This window comes from Nicotiana tomentosiformis, chromosome 6, assembly GCF_000390325.3.
Source record: "Nicotiana tomentosiformis chromosome 6, ASM39032v3, whole genome shotgun sequence".
Lineage (NCBI taxonomy): Eukaryota > Viridiplantae > Streptophyta > Magnoliopsida > Solanales > Solanaceae > Nicotiana > Nicotiana tomentosiformis.
In genome coordinates this window covers 77,591,018-77,608,764 of record NC_090817.1, presented here as the reverse complement: position 1 = coordinate 77,608,764, position 17,747 = coordinate 77,591,018, and the positions used below count along the sequence as shown (strand labels likewise).

The window sequence follows — 17,747 nt, the reverse complement described above, 5'->3', positions numbered from 1 at the left end:
GGGAGGCCGATCAGGTGGCGGTCAGGCCCGATTCTATGCTTTTCCTTCCAGGCTAGATGTTGTTGCTTCAGATGCAGTGATCACATGTATTGTCTCAGTGTGCCACATGGAAGCTTCTATATTATTTGATCTTGGTTCTACTTATTCGTATGTATCATCGTAATTTACTCATTATCTGGATATGCCCCGTGAGTCCTTAGTTTCACTTGTTCGTGTATCTACGCCGATGGGTGATACTATTATTGTGGACCGTGTGTATCGGTCGTGTGTGGTAACTATTGGGGTACTGGATACTAGAGTTGATCTCTTTTTGCTTAGTATGGTTGATTTCGATGTAATCTTGGGTATGGATTGGTTGTCTCCATGTCATGCCATTCTGGACTGTCACGCAAAAACCGTGACATTGGCAATGCCTGGATTGCCGAAGGTCGAATGGAAGGGTTCTCTAAATTATGTTCCCAGAAGGGTAATTTCTTATTTGAAGGCCCAAGGGATGGTTGGGAAGGGGTGTTTGTCATATTTGGTTGTGAGAGATATTGATGCAGACATTCCTACTATTGATTCTGTACCGGTAGTGCGAGACTTTTCGGATGTATTTCCTGCAGACCTGTTGGGTATGTCTCCCGACAAGGATATTGATTTTGGGATTGACTTGGTGCCGGGTACTCAGCCTATTTCTATTCCTCTGTATCATATGGCACCGGCTGAGTTGAAAAAATTAAAAGAGCAACTTCAGAAACTCCCTGATAAAGGGTTTATTAGGCCTAGTGTATTGCCTTGGGGTGCTCTGGTTCTATTTATGAAAAAGAAAGATGGTACTATGCGGATGTGCATCGACTACAGGCAGTTGAACAAAGTTACAATCAAGAACAAGTATCCTTTGCCTCGTATTAATGATTTATTTGACCAGCTTCAGGGAGAGAGGGTATTCTCTAAGATTGATTTTAGGTCTGGGTATCATCAGTTGAAGATTAGAGATTCAGATATTCTAAAGACGACATTCAGGACCCGTTATGGTCACTATGAATTTCTCGTGATGTCTTTTGGGCTGACCAACGCCCCAGCAACATTTATGCACTTGATGAATAATGTATTTCAGCCGTATCTTGATTTGTTTGTCGTAGTATTTATTGATGATATCCTGATGTACTCACGTAGCCAGGAGGAATATGCACAATAGTTGGGTATTGTATTACAGAGGCAGAGAGAGAAGAAACTTTATGCCAAATTCTCTAAGTGTGAGTACTAGATTAGTTCGATGGCATTCTTGGGATACATAGTGTCCAGTGAAGGAATTAAGGTGGATCCGAAAAAAATAGAGGCAGTTCAGAGTTGGTCCAAGCCATCTTCAGCTACTAAGATTTGGAGTTTTCTCGGATTGGCCGGTTATTATCGTCGCTTTGTGGAGGGCTTCTCGTGTATTATATCGCCCATGACTAAATTGACCCAGAAAGGTGCTCTATTCAGGTGGTCGGATGAGTGTGAAGAGAGCTTTCATAAGCTCAAGACTGCCTTGACCATAGCTCCAGTTCTAGTTTTTCCTTCAGCTTCAGGCTCTTATACAATGTATTGTGATGCTTCTCAGATTGGTATTGGGTTTGTCTTAATACAGGAGGGTAGAGTGATTGCTTATGCTTCGCGTCAGTTGAAGCCACATGAAAAGAACTACACTGTTCATGATTTAGAATTGTCAGCTATTGTCCATGCATTGAAGATTTGGAGGCATTATCTCTATGGTGTGTCGTGTGAGGTATTTATAGATCATCGGAGTCTTCAGCACATATTCTAATAGAAGGATCTAAATTTGAGGCAGCGGAGATGGTTGGAGTTACTGAAGAATTATGATATTACTATTCTGTATTATCCCGTGAAGGCTAATGTGGTGGCTGATGCCTTGAGTAGGAAGGCGATGAGTATGGGTAGCCTTACATTCATTCCTATTGGTGAAAGGCCTCTTGCAGTTGATGTTCAGGCCTTGGCTAACCGGTTCGTGAGATTAGATATTTCAGAGCCCAGTTGGGTTCTAGCTTGTATGGTTTCTAGGTCTTCCTTATATGACCGCATCAGAGAGCGCCAGTATGATGATCCCCATTTGCTTCTTCTTAAGGACATGGTTCAGCACGGTGATACCAGAGATGTTACTATTGGGGATGATGGGGTATTGAAGATGCAGGGTCGTATTTGTGTGCCAAATGTAGATGGTGGGCTGCATGAATTGATTCTTAAAGAAGCCTACTATTCGTGGTATTCTATTCATCCGGGTGCCGCAAAGATGTATCAGGACTAGAGGCAGCACTATTGGTGGAGAAGAATGAAGAAAGATATGGTGGGGTTTGTAGCTCGGTGTTTACATTGTCAACGGGTGAAGTACGAGCATCAAAGACCGGGTGGATTACTTCAAAAACTTAAAATTCCATAGTGGAAGTGGGAGCGTATTACCATGGACTTTGTAGTTGGACTCCCACGGACTTTGAGGAAGTTTGATGTTATTTGGGTGATTGTAGATCGGTTGACCAAGTCCGCGCATTTTATTCCAGTTGGTACTACTTATTCCCCGGAGCACTTGGCTTAGATTTATATCCGCAAGATTGTTCGCCTTCACGGTATGCTAGTGTCCATCATTTCAGATAGGGGCACGCAGTTTACATCACAGTTTTGGAGAGCAGTGCAGCGAGAGTTAGGCACACAGGTTCAGTTGAGTACAACATTTCACCCTCAGATGGACGAAAAATCCGAGTGCACTATTCAGATATTGGAAGATATGCTACGTGCTTGTGTTATAGATTTTGGGGGTTCTTGGGATCAGTTTCTGCCACTTGCAGAGTTTGCTTACAATAACAGCTACCAGTCGAGCATTCAGATGGCTCCGTATGAGGCTTTATATGGGAGACGATATCGGTCTCCGATGGGTTGGTTTGAGCCTGGTGAAGCTAGGCCATTAGGTACTGATTTAGTTTAGGATTCTTTGGAAAAGGTTAAATTGATTCAGGATCAACTACGTACGACGCAATTTAGACAGAAGAGTTATGTCAACCGGAAGGTTCGCGATGTTGCTTACATGGTAGGAGAGAAGGTACTACTCCGAGTTTTGCCTATGAAGGGTGTTATGAGGTTTGGGAAGAAGGGCAAGTTGAGTCCAAGATATATTGGGCCTTTTGAATTACTTAAGAAGATTGGAGATATGGCTTATGAACTTACATTGCCGCCTAGTCTATCGGGTGTTCATCTAGTGTTTCATGTATCCATGCTCCGGAAGTATGTCGGAGATCTGTCTCATGCTTTGGATTTCAGTACAGTGTAGTTGGAAGGCAATCTGACTTATGATATGGAGCCGGTGGCCATTTTGAACCGGTAGGTTCGAAAGTTGAGATCAAAGAACATAGCTTCAATGAAAGTACAGTGGAGAGGCCAGCCAGAAGGAGAAGCTACTTGGAAGACTAAGCGGGAGATGCGGAGCAAATATCCACACCTATTTAAGGCTCCAGGTATAATTCTAAACCTGTTCGAGGACGAATGTTTGTTTAAGAGGGGGAGAATGTAACGACCCGACCGATCGTTTTGAGTATTACAGCCCTGTTCCCCCAATTACTGCTCAATTTATGCTAAAGTTATTAAATGACTTGCCGTGGTAATTTGTTTGGTTCCAGTGAGGTCTTCGAATGAATGGGAACACTTAGTTCCAAAGTTTAAAACTTAAGTTGAAAAGGTTGGCTGGATGTCGACCTATGTGTAAAAGACCCCGGAATAAAGTTTTGATGATTTCAATAGCTCCGTATGGTGATTTTGGACTTAGGAGCATGTCCAAAAAATTATTTGAAACCCGTAGCTAAATTAGGCTTAAAATGGCGAAAATAGGAAGTTTAAGTTTGAAAGTTTGACCGGGGAGTTGACTTTTTGATATCGGGGTCGGAATCTAGTTCTGAAAATTTTCATAGGTCAGTTATGTATTTTATGACTTGTGTGCAAAATTTGAGGTCAATTGGACTTGATTTAATAGGTTTCGGTATCGAATGTAGAAGTTGGAATTTGTTAGTTTCATTAAGCTTGAATTGGGGTATGATTCGTATTTTTAGCGTTGTTTGATATGATTTAAGGCCTCAACTAAGTCCGTAATATGTTTTGAGACTTGTTGGTATGTTCGGACGGGGTCTCGAGGGGCTCGGGTGAGTTTCGGAGTGATTTTGGACCATTTCTAGGCCATTTTTAAATGCTGGTTTTTGGCTGCAGCAGTGTGTATCGCAGAAATTTCTGCTGCACAGAGCTAACTTTGGAAGCTTATATCTTGTAATATGTAAGGAATTTAGAGATGATCAAAAAATAAAAGTTGTAGCCCTTTGTATCTAGTTTTCAGAAATATAAATCGTTTAGTAATTGGAGTTGGGTACAAAATGTTATGGTTGATACACTATAGGCTATCTGGGAAGAGGTTTTGGAAGAGTTTGGTGTTTTGAGCATAAGCATGTAATGATCCAAAGGTTCAATTTTAGTTCTACAGATCAAAATTCGATTTCGAGACCTCCGAAAGTTTGATAATGAATTATAGGAATGATCTGGAATGTTTGGTCTAATTTCATCAAGTCGCAATTGAGTTTTTAACGTGAAACATTAGTTAATTGTTTAACAAGCGAAATTGGTATCGTACTGAGCAAATGAGCTCCGAATTGAGATACTAGGTTTGTATTATTATTTGTGACTCACAGGAACAAGAATCGTCGAATTCCGAGTTAGTATGATGGAGTTAGAGCCTTTTAGTGAACAAATAAACTGTTGGTGCAAGCAGGTTCTGGTGCGGACTTTTAGTGACGGAAATTGGACCTTTAGCGACCAGATTAGTGTTATTATTGAGCAGTTTTGTTTTTTAGCTCATTTCAACATTCTTGGGCGAAGAACACGGGTTGAGGCAATTTTTTAGCGAGAATTCACGGGAAAAACTTGAGGTAAGTCCCTTATGATCATTGTTAGTCAATAATAATGAATTATCATTGAGTATTCCGACTAGATTACGTATTTTTGAGGTGTAATTCGATAAATTGGGCCTAGGGATTTGAAAATAAGATTTGAGATTTGGAGGTCGAGTTAATGTCAAAATTTGGTATGGTTGGACTCGTGGTTGAATGCGCGTTCATATTTTGTAACTTTTGTCGGGTTCTGAGATGTGGGGCCCACGAGCGATTTTGAGTTAAATTTTGGATTTTGTTGGAAAATTAGTATTTTTCATATGGAATAAATTCCTATGATTGAGTGAGTCGAATTAATTATGACTAGATACGAGGCTTTCAGAAACCAATTCGCTAGGCAAAGGCATAGCAGAGTAAAGAATTACACGGTTTGAGGTAAGTAACATTTCTAAACTTGGTTCCGAGGGTATGAATCCCTGAATTTTGTGTTATATCAAGTGACGCACATGCTAGGTGACGAGTGTGTGGGTGTGCACCATAGAAATTGTGACTTGAATAAATTTTGTGGACTTGTAAAAAAAAATTAAGGAATCATGTTATTATCCACATATTCCCCACGTGTTAGAGAAATTGAGTAGAGACTCGTATTAAAGATCATGTTTAGGCTACGTGCCGATATTTTTGGGACCCATAGGGTCGTGTTGCTGTTGAATTTAATTGTTTAAAAATGTACATTTCATACTCAGCCATGTTCATCCATTGTGAGGATATTTATGGGATTGAGGCTATCCGCCTGCAGCATGCCCCTATATATATATATATATATATATATATATATATATATATATATATATTATTCTATGGATTGGGGCTGCCGGCCTGCAGCATGCCTTATAGGCTTTATTATTATATGGATCGGGACTGCCCTCAGGTAGTAGGCCATATCGACTTTATATCACGCTTGGGCTGAAGGAGCCCCTCCAGAGTCTATACCCCCCACAGTGAGCGTAGATGATTTATATTTGGGATGGACTTCTGAGGGCATGGACTTGCCTTACTTATTTATATTTGTGATGAATTTCTCTAGACATGGATCTTGTCCGAATCATTATAATTTGGGGATAAATATTTTCCTGGGCTGGATTGGCCATATACAGTACTGTGTGATCGAGTAATTGTGATTGGGATTATACGAGGTTCTTCCACTGAGATGTCATATTTCTCATATCATTCAGTTTAACTTGAAAGCATGCCTACATTTTCTGTACTATTATTTCTATACTGGACTGTACTTGCTGAGCTCGTCACTACTTTCAGCCCAAAGGTTAGTCTTGTTACTTATTGAGTTGGTTTTATTCATACTACACCCTGCACCTTGTGTGCAGATCCAGGTACTTACGGATACGGCGGTTGCCAGATTTGAGGATTTATCTGTTGGAGACTTTCAAGGTAGCTGCTTGGCGTGCGCAGACCTTGACTCTCTTTCCTTTCAGTTATTGTATTTTTCTATATTTTCAGACAATGTTCTCATCAGTCATACTTTGTTATTATTTAGATGCTCGTGTACTCAGTGACACTAGGTTTTGAGAGTGTATTTATATCAGTATGTGTGAGGTTTTTCTATAAAATTTATATATTATGTTTTTAAACTTAATAAAAATTGTGGTTTATTGAGATTGTCGGCTTGTCTAGTATTGGGATAGGTGCCATCACGATATGCGAATTTTAGGACGTGACACTTCACTAATCGACTCATATTCATTTTTATACAGATATATATTTTTCAAGAATTTAACATTATTTGATTCTATAACCGTATTATTATGAATGTCTGCATTTTTTAATTTATGAACCAGAAATCAATATACTTTACTATTGGTTGCATATTCTATGAAAACACAATTAACTGTTTTCGGTCCTATCTTAATCTTTTTGGGTTTAGGAACTTGCACTTTTGCCAATCACCCCCACACTTTAAAATAATTCAAGTTGAGCTTCCTTCCTTTTCATTTTTCAGACGGAATAGATTGTGTTTTGCTATGGGGTACTCGTTAAATATTCTGTTAGCCGTAAGAATTGCTTCCTCCTACAAGTTCGGTGGCAAACCAGAACTTACCAACAAAGCGTATATCATCTCCTTTAATGATCGATTCTTTCTTTCCGCAATCCAATTGGATTGAGGCATGTAAGGGGCTGTTTTTTGATGAATAATTTCATATTCTAAACATATTTCTTCAAAAGGAGATTCGTATTCACCACCCCTATCACTTCTTATCATTTTGATTTTCTTGTTAAGTTGCGTTTCAACTTCATTTGTATTGCTTGAATGAGTCTATTGCTTCATATTTACTATTAAGTAAGTAAACATAGCAATATCGAGTATTGTCATCAATAAAAGTTATGAAATACTTCTTTCCACCGCGATATGGTATTGACTTCATGTCGCAAATATCTGTGTGAATTAAGTCTAAAGAATATGAATTCCTTTCAACTGACTTATTAGGATGTTTAATATAGTTAGATTCCATACATATTTGATATTTTGATTTGTCACACTCAAACTTAGGTAATACTTTCAAATTAATTATTTTATAAGGTTTTGTAATTGACATGTCCCAAACATATATGCCATAAATTATTTGACTCAAGTAAGTAAGAAGAAGCGAAAATTTTATTATTCTCAACAACCATTACGTTCAGTTTGAAAAGTCCCTCAGTAAGATAACATTTTTCTAAGTACATCTCGTTCTTACTTATTACAACTTTGTCTGAAACAAAATCACACTTAACCCGTTCTTGACGAGAAGTGAAGTAGAAACTAAGTTCTTCCTTATTTCAGGAACATGACAAACGTTGTTCAGAGTCACCAACTTGCCAGAGGTCATCTTCAGGAATATCTTTCCATAACCTTAAATTTTGGCCGTTGCAGAATTTTTCATAAAAATGGTCTCGTCGGGTTCAGCGGGAGCATATGAAGCAAACACTTCTCTAACAACACAAACATGACGGGTGGCTCCAGAATCAATCCACCACTCCTTAGGATTTTCCACTAAGTTGCATTCAGATAACATAGCGCACAAGTCATCAATATCATCATTTGTTTCAACCATATTTGCTTGACCATTTTTCTTCTCTTTCTTTGGAGCACGACATTCTACAGCTTTGTGTCCAAGCTTTTCACAGTTGTGGCAGTTTTCCTTGAATTTCTTCTTGCTGGGATAGTTCTTTTGTCTAGAAGACTTCTTCCTCTTTTTCGGATTAGTTGGAGCAGTCTCAACAATATTTGCTCCCATAATTGTTGAATTTCCCGTGTCTTCTTTTCTGCAACTTGGAGGTCTTGTGGTTGATTCTTTACTTATTGCTTGTTTACTGTGGGAAGTACTGTTTGATGGACCCTTAGTTTTTTCATCATGGTTGCTCCACCTAACCTCGAGGAAGGACAATCAACTACAAAACCTCCAAGATTCAACGAGAAGTACTATGGGTGGTGGAAAACAAGAATGCATGACTTCATCATGGTTTGAAGGTTAAATTACTTAATTTGGTATAAATACTAGATGTGAATAAATTATTCTGAGGAACGACTTCAATCTCTCACCTTATGTGAAAGGGCAAGTCAAAATTCCTATTTTCGATAGTTTAACCTTTTATATACTGAATTATGTAAAATATTTGAACAATAATACTGGTTAAAAGCAAATTTAGGTAGGTGTCAGTAAAGATCAATTGGTAACATGAAAAATACTATAATTGTCCTGTTATAATCAGTTATGTTACAGTGATATATTTAATTCTATTAATGTTTTAACATACATAAGTCAAATCCTTTGAGTAAACAAATCCACCTTTGCATCTACAAGCATATTACCTATGTGACCCTGCACGACAGGTTTGCTAGTCTAACATTATACGGTCTTTTTAGCTTGTTTGCACAACTGCCACCTTCATATCATTCATCTTCATAAGTAGCTCGGAGTACACATATATATAGGTGAGCTTAAAATATAATAAAAAATGTCTGACTAATTCTTTGTTGATACAACTTCTTTCTATTCCAATGTTGGCATCCTTGTACAAATATACATGACAAATAAAGCCACATATGCGCTGTACTTGATGCATCTACATGAACCTAATTTACAAAGGCAAAAACATGATCTAATATGTGTTTGATGCTAGCTGACATATCATTCATTGAAGGCCTGAGCAGTACTAGCAACCTTGATAAAAACATCCTCTAAAGTTGTATCAGCCATACCCCAAGCATAAACTGTAAATCTACTCTTTGCATTCTCAACTAGTTGAAATACATCTGCAATTTTAACTTCATGCTTTGGCAACTCGAACTTCTGTGTCCCTGATAAATGGTATACCCTATTGGCATTTGGGCATAGGCATCGCACCATGTTCTCAACTTCCACCTCATTATCAGATGATGTAGTGATAGAAAACACATAAGAGCCTCCATATCTTGCCTTCAACTGTTGATAATATAGTTGGAACGGTTTGAGAATTATTATGAGAATAAATAAATTCACAGTAGGACTACCACACTTCTGAAATTGAAGTATACAGCATTTCTATAGTTTGAAATTACCTCTGTAGAGTTTCCCACGCATTGCAAGCTTCCATCAACGAATATTCCTAATCGATCACATAAATAATCTGCTTCTTCCATTGAATGGGCTGAAATGATTATATTTGTCAGTAATCACACCATTAATGAATTTGGGATTTTGCTGTAGAATGCATGATGTTCCACTATGATTACCTTTAAGATGATGCAATTCAATCAAGTGTTTTACTAGTAAGCCGATGCAGTACTTTTATTCATGTCAAAAGGGAAAACAAGGAAACTAGAGATGGAAAGTAGATTTACTAGTGAGAATTATCGCTCTGCCTTTCCGTGCATTCTTGACAACGGTCCACAAGGTATTTCTTGAAGCTGGATCGAGTCCAGTACTGGGCTCATCTAGGTAGACAACCTGGTAAATTTGCATATATATGAAGACATATCCAAATGTATTTTCGGTCCAGGAAATATGACAGGACAGACATATATACCTTGGGATTTCCTATCAGTGAAATAGCAACACTTAACCTTCTCTTCATTCCACCACTGTATCTCCCAGCTTGCTTGTCAGCAACGCCTCCGTTAAACAAGTTGAGACTTTTAAGAGAGTCTTCAACTGCCTGTAGGTTGTAACAAGTACTTTCGGATGTTAAGATCTATTTACAGGCCTTCCTCCTAAGCTAGGGTATCAATTTAGAATGGGTCCATAAATTACTCGATGTAAAGTCGCTCCTTTAAGATTTTTAAGCCTTCCGTAGAAAAGCAGGTGTTCCCTTCCAGTTAATGTATCCCAAAGTAAGCTGTCGATGATAAGACAAATTAGTATTTAATTTGGAGGTAGGAATCAGATGTCAACTTGACTTTATAGTGCACTGGTTCATACTCATGCTGAGGACATACACCCATGACGGTGTATATCTTATCCATCTCTTTACTTATATCCAGACCGTCAACATATGCAGCACCGGAGCTTGGCTTTATCAGCCCAATCATCTGTTAGCAAAGATCAAATTTTATGTTTTAGCAACCCAAGTAATAAACAAAAGCTAATGTTGGATAGCATATCTAGGCTACAGAATGATGGATACTAAGACAAAGTCGTAAGGATTTGAACAAATCAAAGTCACTAATTTTAGAGATAAGATAACATTTTGCAAAATATATTTTCAGAAGATTGAGATCACAGAACTGACCATACTAATAAAAGAAGTTTTTCCAGCACCGTTCGGGCCAAGCATACCAAAGCATTCCCCTTCGGGCACAGCAAGCGACAGTCCTCTCACTGCATATTTATCTGGATTTCCATCTCTCCCCGGATAAACCTTTTTCAGGTTGTCAACGACGATGGGATGACCTGTTGTCGACCCAAGTACCATCTGTTCAACCCTTTCTCTCTGTTCAAAGGAGGGGACATGGTCAAGTTTGTGGATACAAAACAAATATAGTAATTAATGAGAGGGAATCTTCAACCCATCCCATTTTATGTGACATAGTTGGAAAGGGGATGAACTTTAAGAGACGTGGAAAACTATTAAGTCAAGTCTTATAACTTTCGTGTTGCAAATTGTGAAGAGAACACCATAGTTTTCTGTAGACCTTTTTGTAGTCTTTTATCCTAACAATGGCTTATCTAGAGCACTCTTGCTCTTGTTTCTGTGGCCAGGCATTTAGGCTTACAACTTGGTGCTAAAGAGAATAAGCATAATAGACTTGAGCTTTTATGAATGAAAAAATGAAAAAGTAAATGAATTTCAGCTCACCTCTTGGGCAACATCTTCTTTCTCCATTTCAAGACAAACTCCAGAGTCCTTTTCTAATAGGTTCATAGTGGATTGTGACTGCTTCTTGCGGGAGTTACCCAAGAAAAATAGGGGACTTTTCCCTGATGATGTGATCTGGTCTATGTAATAAGCAAGAAAGAGAACCACTATCCACTCTATGAACATAATAATCAAAACTTCTTTCATCCCATTGCTGGGATCATTCAAATCTTTCCATGTCATACCATCTCGTTGGCCCGTATAAACACTAGAGCCACTATATTCGGATAACTCAAATAATCCACGATAAAGAGAAAATACAGGGTATACCTCCAAAAGTACAATCCACCCTCCTACAATCATTTACCACAATTAATGTCAGCAGTATGTAGAAACATGAAGCAAAATGCAAAGGGAAGTTACCACTAAAAGGCGTATAATCTAGTGGATACTGGCGGGACATGGAAGTCTTCAAACAATACATGTTGGTTTGATTCCTAAAGATTATATCATTATGCTTGATGTAGAAGACAAGGAAAATAAGTCACGATCAATTGCGTCATTCTCTTTGGTAAGATGAGGACCATTGTTACGGCCAGAAACTGAAGACATAAAATGGAAAGGCCCAAATTGTATCTTTTTTTATGAAGAGTCTCACCAACCAACCAAGCAACTGTAAAACCTCCAATATGTTAATTCTATAATGCCAACCTTCCTAATATAAACACACGAATAAAGTGTTTTAAGAAAAATAAGTTATCTTCAATCTGGAGGATGACTAGTATGATGCGGCTAGGAGAAGTATGATAAATAGTAGAGCTAGATCATGAAAGTGTTTTGCTTGTATTCTCAACTTACTTGACAGTGATGTATCTTCAAGAAAGTGATCGAAAAAGAATCCTCCTAAGAGACCGCTTGCAAACACCACCATGTAGCCCATGACTGATCATACAAATGTGGATGAATTAGTTTAATATCACATGTTATTTGCAATAGCGAGAGCTAGCTAGTAAGGATATCAGTCATCAGACCTGTGGCTGTCTTAACATTTGAGAAAAATGTGGCCAGAAAAAAAGCAAATGAGATTTGCAAGTTTATGTAGATGAAGTAGAACGCGAACTGGATGCTGTAAGCATTATAACGAAAGGTCTTTATCGCTGCAAATGAGGGAAAAGAAAAAAGATATACTATTATTTAGCCACTAAATTTGAGTTTACGGAAGGAATCAATTTACAAGCTGCGGCATTACCGAAAAGCGAGCCAAACCCCACAAAGCATAACATGTAGAGAGACGATACAACAAGAAAATAAGCATAAGTAATCGTCCAATAGGGGATGTCCTTAAGTCCATGCATTTTCATCATGATTCTTAGTTTCTGTTGCTTTTCATAAACCAGAGATACAAAAGCAACCTGTAAATAGTTAATCACAGAATGAATACGAGCAACTTAAAGAGGCAAATTAAAATATCATATGAAACTGATACCATCAGAATTCTAGGATGAAAACAACATGCAATCTTTTAATTTTATTTTTTATATGAACGACAAAGAGAAACTTAAAAGAGGAAATTAAGCTAGTTTTTAAAAGAAGATACATCTCTCCCACATTTTTGGAAAAGCTTAAGGTTGACAAAATAACCAAGTATATATGTAACACTATGAAAAGAAGTCGAAGCCAATGACTGTTCAAATTGATTGATTCCTACACGTATATCATGGGGTGTATACACTAAAGTTTAGATTGCCTTAAACAAACATATTGTTTTAGCTCTCCAGAAAAATAAATTACTTTTTCACAGACCATTAGTCAGCAGAAAAACAGAAACAAGTTAAATTTATGGGGTATGATTGAATACAAAGTTTCTCCGAGAAGAGGTCAACACTAAACTTTAAGTATTAGTAGTTGTTTAGAGAAAAGATATCAGAGTTAATCAGAACAAATGGCATTAATAGAGCTTATTCCACTGACATGCTTGAACTTGTTCCGTCCTGATAAAACAGAACTTATTTTACTTACAGGAAAAAGCTGTAAAACCACCCATGAAAAGAATACTGGTCCAAGTACAGAAATAATATCCAGAACATTCCTAGATCCTCGCTTTGGCATTTCTTTGACAAAAGCAAATATCATATTGGTAGAACCTCCAAGCAAATACTGAAGGAAGGCATTTGATACCTGTACGAACACATAGTTTAATTTGATTATTGATTAGCTAATTGATGCACTAGTTTCATTAGCCAAAGTGTAGCACATCAGATGACATTTGTGTTGTTAGCTGTATTAGAAATTAAGTAATTTTAATGGAAGTCAACTTTATTAATGAAATGGTAAATTTTGCAATAAATGCACATGAAATATTTAACAAACTTTCATTAGTTAGTAGAGTCTTAATGACGAAAAACTGCAGAAATTATCTGCAGCTACTTAGCGATCTTGACCATTAGATGAAAATCATTTCATTTCCTTGCATGGTTAATACTCATACAACTGATAATTTCTATGAGCAACAAACTACTAGTCTTCCCTAAACTTACCATTTAGGGGAGGAAGTAAGTGAAAAAAATATTTCTAAGCATTAATTGCAGAAATTTTATATAAGCGATCAAATGCTCCACAACATTTTGAACCCATCCCATCCAGATAGTGACTATATCTAGTCAATGCAGTCATGAAGTACGAAAAATTATCAAAGAAAAAAAAAAACAAGTTTCTTTCCTCTTGGAAAGCACATTAAGGATTAATCCGATCATGTTGATAGAAATCTGACAATTGTTAAAAAGGAGAGGAACAACAGGTTTTACATGTAAGAGGACATAGTAAAGAGCAAAAGATTTACCAAGTTCACCGAAGCAGGCACTCGTGTCATTTTTGTACCTTTTCCACTTCCTTCTTCCTTATAGGTAGCATTATACCAAATACTCACATTGAGCCTACTTCTATCTGTGTTTAAGAAATCATATGCTGCAAAAGGAAGGAGATCATACAAGTTGTTTATTGATAGTTTACATGATATTAAAAAAGCATGTTATGCATAAGGACATGCATGCAAAGAACCTGCTACTATCTCGTTTGTTGTTCTCGCTTGATTCCCCTTCTTGTAACCTTTATACAGCTCTTGATTGATCTCAGTGGAATTATTACGCCACAAGGGCAAACCTTCAAGACATTTCGCCTCTGCAGTAGAACATCAGGAAAGCTCAGGGCTACTTATAAACATCCAGGGGTCGGATGCACATGTTTGTTTTTGTCTAAAGAGAATAATTTTCATCAATAATACTAAAATAATAGAACTAGTAGTTTTAAACACCAATCTAAATTTTCTTCAATAGGGAAATGTAAGTAAAGAGTCTGCCACACCTTTTTCTATTCTATATTCATTTGTAGCACTAGCGTTTACATATGCGTCAGTATAGACAGCTCAGAATTATCAGATTAGATATGATGGACTCTTGGTGAAATCGTTGATGTGCTAAATTCGGTCATAACTATACCTAAATCACGAATGGGTTCTAAGAATCAGTGTGCTGGGACCGAAACATCTCAGAGTTTAAAGACCTTTGGAAGAGAAATTAATCCTGCTTGATTCATAAAGTCTAAACAAATAAAAGAATTTCTAAATCTGTCTTGTTCTATTTCCACGAAAATGTAGATCCAACACTTATAAAAATAAACATTAAACTAAACCAACTTTAGTTTTCAGCTTTTTGCCCTTGTGCCTTGTTCTTGAGTTCACATATGCAGAATCTAACACATCAAGAAGATTAAGGTGTTAAGGCCAGATAGCAGTAAGAAGCATAAGTCGTACCAACGTCGTGGTAACCTTCTATGCTGCCATGAAACGTGGAGTTCGGAGAACACTGAGATTGAATACTATAGAGTGAAGCATCTGGCGTATAAGCAGGGTCAATAAAATTCGTGCTCTGGGGTTCAGACGTCGAACCCTGAAAGAAACTTCACTATCAAACAGGGTCAAGGATATATACAGCAGTGAATCTCAAGAAAAACAAAAGAAATGAAAAGGGCCTCACCAGGATTAAGGTGGATGGATGGGTATCAGAATCTATAGCTGATTCATCACCGAGCAGGTGCTCACTGATACCTATGAAGTTCCATATCAATTGGACATACATACATTAGAAAGAAAGAAATCTCGTTTGGATTTGGTACATCAGAATCACAAAAGATAAAGCATACTTTCTCCAAAAGTCTGATTAGTTCCAGTCACAAGTATGATAGCTGGACAAGAACGAGACTTTCTGCATGAATCTTTAGGCAAGTCTGGATATGTAATAAAATCAGTTTGTACAGCAGTATATTCTTGTCCCGGTATCTGTAAAGTGGGTGGCCATTCAATTGGCTTAGAAACTTCACAACTGCTTGCTTGTATCTGATCTGAGTATTCCAGACCACATACATCTGATTTGCAGCCACATTTCAATTTTGGTGTATCCATCGTTATACCCATAAGAATACCAAGGAAATGTAGCATAATAATGAGTACAATAGGGACCGAGATGAGGCGACAATTTGTCTTGACATTTCGTTTCTGCAACAAAATGAAAACAAACCAATCAAAATACCACTTCAGTCTGTAAACAGAAAATGATACAGAATTTAATAACTTTAATACCGTAAAGAAATTATCACAATTTGCACCAAAAAGGAACATGTACAAAGTCTGTTATACACACACATACACACAGTGCCACAAAAGAAAGCTTGTTTTTGCTTCAGATGAAATGAATTGACAAGGAATCGAACAAAATATACGGGTCAATATCTTGAGATTAGTGACAATATTAGTAGCTTCGTAGCTTTCCATAAACTCATCATATTTACTATAGAAAATTAAATTTTCATTTTTAGAGAAGCCATCACGTTCAATTGACCAAGGTGTCTGCTAATATTATCCTCAACAGCATATACAAATAGAAAAACGTAATTCCAAATTATATTTCCACTTTTTGTCAATGATAAATCTCGTGTACCCTTGCTGAGAATACTACATGCTCCACGTTGTTTTGCAATAATTTCCCAGAAGGTTTTATGATGATCCTTAGTTACTTCACCTACGTCGAGGTGGATGATCAGATTCTTTAACATGATATCTTGAGCATCTCCTCTCAAGAAAAAATAAATAAATAAGAAAGAAAGAAAAGGAAAAAAAAAAAGTCTAGTAAACTTGGCCAACATTAATTAATTGTGTTAGAGGCTTCCTAAGGAATGTATAATAATCCTGTGGAGTTTAAAATGATCTTATGGAGCTTTAAAAGGAGTTTATAATGTTCCTAGCTGTATTAATCCATCCATTTCCTTGAATTTCGGATCAAACACTGGTAAGCCCTTTTCTGTATCATAGAGAGCAAAATTTGCACATACAAAGCCAAAAAAAAAAGTTGTTTTCTACAATATAAAACAAAACATGCAATTTTTCTTTTAATAGTGGCCGCGCGAACTTAAGCTGATAAGAAGATTGACCTTGGGCACCAATTTTTCCCTATCCCATCTATGTGGGACTCAGCACTCTCAGCACGCCCAGGACGGGAACAATATAAGATGGGGGTCCAACATCGGGTAAACAATGAATTCGGTAAAAGATGGGGCCCAAATATCGGATAAACAATGAATTAGGATGAGCCACTATGATAGCATGATAAGAAACTGGACCTTCATCCTAAATCAACCCCAAAAGTTAGCTCAAGAACGATGATTGTCCAAAAGAGACGAATGATGTGGGACTCAACATAAGCTGGCACCCCTCCCAAGTGCAATGGAGGTCTCCAAACTAAGCCATGGGCTTTCTTGACTTGCAATTAGAAAGCGAAAAAAAGAAAATTGTCTCTGTAATTCAGAGTAAAAGATAATACCTGAAATGTTAAATTTTTCCTAAGCAAAGCATCGGCTTGAGTACAGAAACTCGCTGGAGCTGTCACCGAGTCCGCCATTGAAGGACCTCTGTTTCAGCCCCAGTAAGTAAAGTAAAAGAACAATCGTTGATTTTTTTATTTTATTTTTTAACTTACTACGATTGAGTTCGTTAGGAATGAGTAACTAACTCTTAAATAGGGGTTGTTACATAGTAACAGTGAACTGCCCCTACTTTCGGCTTTAAATCTGGCGGTAAGTTGCTGTCTTAATGACTCAATTGCCCTTCGCACGGTTAATTGACCACACAATTTTTCTTCTATTTTAAATATTTAGAGTTAAAAGCCACAGAAATTCAGATCAAGAAACTAATTTAACAACAACTTGAAATACTGAGAACTCATACCAGCTTCTTCTGCTGAATAGAATAAAATAAAGTATTGCAGAATCAATGTGCAGTAATCAATTCCACATTTTGTTTTTCAAAACCTAATAATTTGAATATTGTAATTATCCTCCTAGCATGTTAAGTGTTTGGTTTTAATGTAGTGAACAACTTGAAAGTTTATGGGTTCTGAAATTGTCATAGTAAATTTAATAAATTTTCTAATACAAATATATGGTATAATTAAAAGCGATATATGGTAT

General features: G+C 37.2%; 1 protein-coding gene across 1 annotated transcript; it reads right to left on the bottom strand.

Moving 5' to 3' along the window:
* Positions 1 to 8,886: 8,886 nt before the first annotated feature.
* LOC104119821 (ABC transporter A family member 7-like) lies at positions 8,887 to 17,278 on the bottom strand. The gene is made up of 18 exons (XM_009631414.4): positions 17,102 to 17,278; positions 15,429 to 15,780; positions 15,263 to 15,333; positions 15,040 to 15,175; positions 14,289 to 14,408; positions 14,071 to 14,195; positions 13,251 to 13,409; positions 12,481 to 12,643; positions 12,263 to 12,388; positions 12,090 to 12,173; positions 11,232 to 11,584; positions 10,665 to 10,865; positions 10,355 to 10,464; positions 10,187 to 10,271; positions 9,963 to 10,091; positions 9,778 to 9,883; positions 9,496 to 9,584; positions 8,887 to 9,379 (listed from the first exon to the last, which is right to left on the bottom strand). The coding sequence occupies exons 1-18, from the start codon at positions 17,177 to 17,179 to the stop codon at positions 9,086 to 9,088; spliced, it is 2,781 nt and encodes a 926-aa protein (XP_009629709.1). The 5' UTR covers positions 17,180 to 17,278; the 3' UTR covers positions 8,887 to 9,085.
* Positions 17,279 to 17,747: the final 469 nt, after the last annotated feature.

Bases quoted from the DNA above. Each gene is read 5' to 3' on its own strand.
- LOC104119821 (XM_009631414.4), bottom strand. From the start codon at position 17,179: ATGGCGGACTCGGTGACAGCTCCAGCGAGTTTCTGTACTCAAGCCGAT. The intron at 14,409-15,039 runs GTACGACTTATG...GTTCTACTGCAG, and splicing joins AGAAGGTTACCACGACGTTG to AGGCGAAATGTCTTGAAGGT. The intron at 10,092-10,186 runs GTAATTTATGGA...TACAACCTACAG, and splicing joins AAGGAGCGACTTTACATCGA to GCAGTTGAAGACTCTCTTAA.